The following is an 8,200-nucleotide window of genomic DNA, read 5'->3' as shown; positions in this document are numbered from 1 at the left end:
TAATTTTCTATTTATTTTATTAAAAACAAATTTTCCAAGATTTTGTGAAATTTGCCAACTTTCTTAGTCACTGAGGTAAAAATCCTTTGTTCATCTTCTCTCATCCATGACTGTCTCAACAGTTGTCTCAGTTTGTAATGATCTTCTCTAGATCAAAGATGAGCTCCCTGCACACGGCTCCCATATCATTTGTGTTACATTCTGAAATTGTTACGCTCAGAACAATTCCGTGTGTTGTTTCAGTGAACAGCTCTTACAGCCTCCTTGGAACATTGGCATGTTAAATTTATTGAGAGCCTGCCCAGTGTTTTGGACATGTTCCATATTAATTTTCCTTGTCTCCAGTGAATCAGTCATAGTTACACTGAGATGAACTAAAATTGAAACCACTGTCTCTCTCTCTCTCTCTCTCTCTCTCTCACACACACACACACACACACACACACTCTAACCTAAGCCTTCATCTTGGGCAGGTCAGTTCTTATCAGAAACAGTGGCACTCTTGGCCCATTGACTAAACTACACATTCTGATGTCCTATCTGCGAGATGAAAGACATTTTAAGGATATCAGGCCACTACAAAGACGGGCAATTCAGGCTACGACAAAAACTGAGGCCTGTTCGGACGTTTCTTTGTCAATGGGCTGGATTAGTCTGATCCTTATCATGGCCATTGTTATACAACAAAAAGATTCCAACAGCAGATAGAGTTTCCAGTGTCTTTTGGAATTGTGTTGGGCTATTAAAAAAAAAAAAAAAAAACAGATTACAGTGGTCCTCAACGGTGTCTAGTGATACCAATCTGTTTGTTTGCTGTTGTTGTTTATTTATTTAAATGCTTGACTGAAACATAATCATGACGGATCATTTCGAGCAAATAAAAGGAACAAAATAAAATTGAATCAATAAAAAAAAAAAACCAGATACGTCGGCAGACTGCTGTGATTGGAAAGGAATCAGAGAAACCGAGTTTTGGAAATCTATTAAAACAGAAACAATACTTCAGAGATATGTAGTAAAATTGGTGGGACAAACAAATTATTTTGGCCAAAACAGCAGATGCACACAGTATGTTGTATCATTTCCTCTTTAGAATACAGATATGCTGATTTCGCTTGGCCAAGACACACAGAACACATGGAAAAGGTTTTTTGTTGTTGTTGTTGTGTTGCATATTTTATTAGATAGCCAAATTTTATTACAAATTGATTAGACCATTTGACAGGCCTTTAATTCAATTCCCACACCCATCCCCTTCTCTCTCTCTCTCTCTCTCTCTCTGTCTGTCTCCCGGCTCTGGGAGTGCTATGGAGGTAGCATATCACTGTAAAGGGTTATGCTGTTGACTGTGCACCTGGTGTGAATATTTCTGGAATGTGGCGTCGCCTTTAAGTTAGTCCAAAACCTTGTGTGCAGAGGCTACAGTTCAAATTTAATTACTCACACCCACTCCATCAGGTTCTCATTCACTGCACTATCTCAACTCCAGTCTGAAGACTGGACTCTGTGAGTGTGAGCGTGTGTGTGTGAGTGTGTTGTCCGGAGGAAGAGGTTCAGGTGGGATTAGATGTGTGCTAAGCACATTCTGAATTACAGTGTTGTTTTCATGTGCCTGGAAGAATAAACAATTTATAGCTGGTTGATTTTGCAGATTTGACTGTTTGGATAAGATTTTACCATTGCACCAGCATGAACTACATATTAAAGAGCACAATTTGTAATGTGCATATCGCTCACCTCGCATTACTGCGACTGTGGATGGGAAAACATCACAGAGCATGTGTGGTAGCTGCCCTGACCATGCCTGTCAACAAAATGCATGAGACTCCCAGGTAGCACTTCAATCTTTTGTATTGTTTTAATTCATTCAGAAATGTATACAAACACAGAGTAAAAGGCCTATCAACAAAAATAAATCAGTAACTTTAAACACGCATTGAATCCCTGTCTGTCTGTGGGTAAAGAAACATTTGTAAATGCGTTAGCTGAGGGCATTGACAACTATTGAAAGACAAGATTGATGTCAGAGCAGCAGATCTCAGTATGCAGGGGTGTGTAAATGTAAAACCAGAAAGATTTATGACCCATTTGTCGCTGAAGACATTCACAACCTGGGGGGGCTACACACTAAACGGACAGGTGGTGACATTCTCCAAGCATCCGGAATTACCCACAATCCTCTATAAAGAGCTCATAGCATTACTGGAACAGACTACAACGAGTGTGAGTGGTGACTGAGTTGTGTCACTGAATCACTCCACATTTAATGAATCAGCCCAGATTTGTGCTCTTCATACAACGCAAAGATATGTTATAGAAGTGCTACTTCACATGCAGCAAATTTGACACAAACATTTACAAGATAAATAATATTTATAAGAGCATTCTCCAATTTGTACATCTAATCACAGGAACATGGAAATGTTTCCAAAATATGTGATTAAGTTCTTTTAAACCTAGTGCTAAACATTAACACAAAACTCATGTCTATAGATGTCTGAGAATACCCTTCCTCATTTCCTGGGGTGACCTGCAAAAGATCACATCACTTTAGGAAAGCTGAACAAAATTCCGGACACAGAGTGCTTATCTGTAGCCCAGCATACCTCTTGACACTTTTAATGAAGCCAAATTTATTTGCTGATATCAGAATGTAGAGAGGCAAGACTTTGTCCTTCATGAGAGGGTCAAAAGGTCATTGGTCAGCAGGTCTGTGTTTGTTAGTGAGGACACTTTGGATGTTTTGGGGACTGAGAGTTAAATTAAGGACATGGTTTCTCAGAGAGAGAAGCATTCTTTAACCTCTTCAGGTCAGGAGGAATAATGCATCCTGAAATAAACTCCACACATTGGTGAACACACCATTTCTTCCTCTGACACACTGAAGAGCTCGATTAGTAGAGTATGAAGATAAAGATTTTAAACCTTCTAATCCTGCACCCTGACTTTAGGTTTTTACTTCAAAAATTAGGCAAAATTATTTTAGTCATTATTTTAGTCTATATATGTATTTTGTTGCCAAATTGTTCTAAGATAACACAAGAAAATGCAGAAACAACAAGTTCAGTGACTTGTTTTTTTTTTTCTTACACGTTTGACACAGTGTACTAAAATTTTTGCCAATTGAGTAATTGGTTCCCATATACAAAAACATCATTGTTATGTAAGTCTGAATTACTGCTAAACACAGGCCTATACAGGCCATTTACTCACATACTTAAACCATAGCACAGCATCTGAAAAATAACAACGCGGGCTATGATAGATTACAAAACCCTGAAAACTAAGACACAGAACAGGAAAAAGAAACATGATCTCCTTCCTTTTAAACATTTCTCAAACACAAACCTCGAGTGTCTCATCCAGCTGGTACAGAGACTCGCAATATTTTCGGGGGTTTTGGGAAGTTCTTAATGCATTTTCATATGGCGACGTTACGGCGACTATTTAGTAATGTTTATGCTACTTCTCAGAGTTCGTTAAACGAGTCTCAATTTGACAGAGAGAGAAAAAAAACTCCCACGCTTTATGCTGAAGTTAAAAAATCATTAACGTCAACCCAAAGCGTTCATTTATCTCAATTATCTGAGTCCCCCTATACACAAACAACAACACACTCAAAGCCAGTGCCCTAACAAGATTAATTGCACTTAAACGCAAACTTTCACATGAATATGTGTGCCATGTGAGAGAAGCGCACATTTTCTGCGCACGAGAAGGTATTATAATTATGGCATTTTGTTTCATTGTGCCTTCAGAGGAGGGGAGGGGGGTTTGTGTCTCCCAATACACTATTTCAGAATGGTTTCACATGACATTTTTAAAATTGTTGCACTTATACTACATACTGTACTGCATTACTCGGTTATTACGCATAGGAGCAAATTGTAACGGTGTACTTTGTTGAATAAATGTACGTTAGAGCTATAGTATGGTGCTGATGTACAGATTTCCCGTAAATATTAATACTGTAAAAACAGACGATGAACAGGTTTCATCAAATGCAAATGGTCCTCACCGAGCAGCGAAGTGCAGTACTGCCACCTACAGTAAATAACGGGAAGTGTTAGCATTAAAGAAACCGGAAAACAATGTAACGGAATATACGGAAGCCTACTGTGGACATTCTTTATTGCGATCTGTAATAATGGAGGCAGCAGAAGGTACCAGTAACCAGCAAAGTCTCGGACTAGAGCCGCCCAAACTTTCCGAATTATTTGATCGCGGCTGGAAAATGTATGAAGAGGTAGACAGCACGAATGAACCCATGGGTTCAAATCCGATTCAGGTGAAAGTCAAACGAGGGATCATGCATCTGGAGGAGGCAACGAGAATGGTCGCCCAGCTCGACTTGTTTAGGTAAACGTTATTAGCTAGCTCTCCCATCGTTCAAATTTGGGTTTATTTACACACTGAAAGATGTTTAATTCATTGCAAAATTAAAATTTATAGAGCATTCACTGTTGTCGTTGAAATGTAGTAACTGCGTATGCGTTACGTGTCTCGAGCAATCTAACACATTCACATACAACTACGGTTACGGCTACAAGCCAGTCAGCGATATTTCGGCGGCCGTTGAAAATAAGACATTAAATGTAACGTTAACTTTAGTTTAGTTTTCTAGATATGATTGTTTTTGGAAGAGGGCTTACGTTAGTCTTTTAAAACAAATGATGAAGTTCCAAAATATTAACGTGTAGTCAGTATTTTTAGTAACCAGCTGGCCTGAGAATGATCTCTGTGGCATCGCTTGATTCCTAAACAGCAACAGTGGGTGTGATACCGTACCGAAATCTGGCAAAAGTTCAGCTAAATTGTGTCGCGACACTCGGCAATTTCATGAATGGTCACTGCAGGTCGAGTTAAATCCTGACCATGACCTACCCACCTGATCCCTTGTTCTAGATGGTTTTATTTATGTCTCAGCCAGTGTGCTTTTGTTTTTGCACCGTCACGCATTTCACTTCGCCTCTTCAGGATTTAAAGTTAATTTGTTATTGAAGTGTGTTTTGTTTAAATGTGGAATCCTGTCAGTGTCAGTTTTAGATGCCGATATCCCAATTTAAGCCATGAATGCCATGGTGACTAATGAAGTCATCCAACCTATTTTCGGGCACAACCCCACTTCACTGTTTGTTTGTTGATATATTTAGGGTAGACGTGAAACACAAACACGTATGCACACATTTCACAGTCTCATCCAGAGTACGTACACAAATCATTCATCTTATGCGATGGAAATTTCCTCGTATAAAGAACAAAAGGACGACTAATGATACTACCTGTTGGATGTGTGCACGTTTTCTGCCGAAATAGCATATACATGCACTAAAATTGATAAGAATTGCCTGCTACATTGATCATTCGTTGTATTTTCTTGAGCAGTAGTAACGAAGAGCTGGAGGAGATAGCCACGGCAGATCTGAAGTACCTGTTGCTGCCAGCTCTACTGGGCGCTCTCACCATGAAGCAGCAGGTGGACCTGTCCAAACGTCTGGAACTGGTACAGAAGGCGCGGGTTTACTTTTTGGACTTCCTGAAGAGATGTAAGGACTATAACATCAGTAAGTTTGAGTTACCCAGAACGAGCGAGAGCTCAGCCAGCAATCAAGAGGAGGAGAGGAGCATACCTGCCCCCTCACAGCCAGATCTTATCACTATGGCAACGCAAAGACAGGCCAAAATCGAGAGGTGAGTGGGAGAAGAGAGGGTATTGCTGTCTCATTAATGTGGTGCGCTGCTTATTCAATAATCACGTCCTTCCCTCGTGGTTAATGTTTTTACCAAATTAAAAACTGAATGGTCCCAATGTTTGCTAATGTATGTACAGCTACACAAGTTCAGTGTGTGTGTGTGAGAAGTACACATATGTTTGTGCTTGTGAATGTAGGTATAAGCAGAAGAAAGACACAGAGGCAAAGCTGTCAGAGATAAGGGCCGCGGTGGAGAGCGGGAGTGCAGAAGAAGAGGTGGTGAGAGATTTTTACCTGCTGAACGTCAGAAAGTGGATCACCACCGCTCTGGAGGAAGTGGAGAGCATTGATCAAGAGACAGAGATCCTGAAGAGAATGGACGTTCTTAAACAGGTGACCCTCTGGTTCCAGCACTACTCACCACCTCTCTCCTGTCAAAGCACTCCCAAAACTCAGTCACGCCGTTCTTACAGTGGACCCGTTGGCGGGGCCAGACCTGACATTATTAATGGTGGTCCCCCTATTCCAGGGACGATACTTCTCTGATTCTATCTCACATTTTTTTTAGCTATTAGGCTCCCTACTAAAGCGTTTTGTTTTGTACGCATGACTGTGTCCAGTTTACTTTTATTGCCGAACATATGTGTTCAAAGGCCCTGCTCTTAGCATAACTGACTGGCAAAAATAAGTTTACTAACGTTTTTTCTTTTTTTTTTTTTTTTACAAGTGTACTTTTATTTCCACTTTCTTGTACAATTTCTCAGATTTTACATTTACTGCACTATATTACACTAATCTACAAGAATCAGTGACTGAAACAACACTATAACAACAACACAATACTAAAACCACTAATAATAATAATATCAATGGTAATAGTGTACTTGTATAAGATTGAGAAGTAGAAAAAGGAATGACAATAGACATCAGTAATGTACAGTGGGGGTTGAGTGATATTAAGCTCTTATTAAACAAATGCTTGGTTTCTCTCTTTTTTGTTATAGAGCTCAGCGGAGCCTCCTCAGCCCAGGAGACCTCCAATGAAACCATTTATTCTGACTAAGGATGCAGTCCAGGCCAAGTATGGAGCTAAAGCAGCGTAGATTCAGTCTGCAGCCCCTCACTGACGCATTCATAATACTGCCCTCACTGACGCATTCATAATACTGCCCTCACTGACGCATTCATAATACTGCCCTCACTGACACATTCATAATACTGCCCTCACTGACACATTCATAATACTGCCCTCACTGACACATTCATAATACTCCCTCACTGACACATTCATAATACTGCCCTCACTGACGCATTCATAATACTGCCCTCACTGACGCATTCATAATACTGCCCTCACTGACACATTCATAATACTCCCTCACTGACACATTCATAATACTGCCCTCACTGATACATTCATAATACTGCCCTCACTGACGCATTTCTCACTTTCATCATCATGTGTTTTTCAGCATCTGTATACACTTTATTCTGGTCTGAGATCAGGATCTGATGCATGATGTCTGATGTAATGTGATCTTTGAAACATGAGGATGTTTAGTAATGGGGACCTGTGCGAATGTGTGTCTCAGAAGGCGATTTTGTAAATGTGTTTTGTTTTGTTTTTGTTTTGGGAATTATCCTTTTGAGGGTGTTTGGGACAGGTAATGTGCTGTTTGTTGGTGAAAGATGTGTGTTTTGTGTTTCCATCAGGGTGTTTGGGGCGGGATATCCCAGTCTGGCCACGATGACGGTGGATGATTGGTATGAACAACACAGGAGACAGGGCCGTCTGCCGGACCAGGGCATTCCACGCCGCGATGGTAATACACACACACACGCACACGTTCTGGTGCTCTGGCTCCAATTCCTTCACATGACTTTTGACTTTTTTGTAGTCATTAATGCAGTGCTTTTGTTTGTTTGTTTGTTTTTCACTAGTGGATGATGATGCAGAGGAGCGAGAGAAAGAGGAGAAAGAGAAGAAAGAAGAGAATGATGATGAAGGAGCTCTTCGGAAAGCGAGGGATTGGGATGACTGGAAGGATACTCATCGCAGGGGCTATGGAAATCGCCAGAACATGGGCTGAGATACACAAAAACACACCTCCAGAAATAAATCTCTTCAACCAATGCTGCCAGGGTGTGTGTGTGTGTGTGTGTGTGTGTGTGTGTGTGTGTGTGCGGGCGCGAGAGAGCTCGAGAATATGTATGTGAGTGTGTGTGTTTGTGTGAGAGAGAGAGAGAGAAACTCGGGCATGAAAAGATTTCTCTGTACTTCTTCGTGGGGTTTTTTTTTTACTGTTTATGCTATCCGGTGAACATGCTGTTCTGATTATTTAAATATTCGTTATTGCACTTTCTTTTAAAAATGCCCTCAGAGCAGGACACAGAGGAAATGATACTTGGACTCAGCTTTAGTCTGTTCTGTCTGTAGGTGCCAACACACACACACACACACACAGGTGGTCTGATGATAGTATTGTGTCCAGGGGTAGCAGTGGGGC

The 8,200-nt window shown here is 40.6% G+C and overlaps 1 protein-coding gene across 1 annotated transcript; it reads left to right on the top strand.

Moving 5' to 3' along the window:
* Nucleotides 1-4,147: 4,147 nt before the first annotated feature.
* Nucleotides 4,148-7,848, top strand: igbp1 (immunoglobulin (CD79A) binding protein 1). The gene is made up of 6 exons (XM_030782221.1): nt 4,148-4,359; nt 5,386-5,691; nt 5,891-6,086; nt 6,698-6,774; nt 7,407-7,516; nt 7,635-7,848. Exons 1-6 carry the CDS (start codon nt 4,148-4,150, stop codon nt 7,781-7,783), a joined length of 1,050 nt encoding a protein of 349 aa, XP_030638081.1. The 3' UTR covers nt 7,784-7,848.
* Nucleotides 7,849-8,200: the final 352 nt, after the last annotated feature.

Source organism: Chanos chanos, chromosome 8 (assembly GCF_902362185.1).
Source record: "Chanos chanos chromosome 8, fChaCha1.1, whole genome shotgun sequence".
Lineage (NCBI taxonomy): Eukaryota > Metazoa > Chordata > Actinopteri > Gonorynchiformes > Chanidae > Chanos > Chanos chanos.
This window is presented reverse-complemented; position numbering and strand designations above follow the sequence as displayed.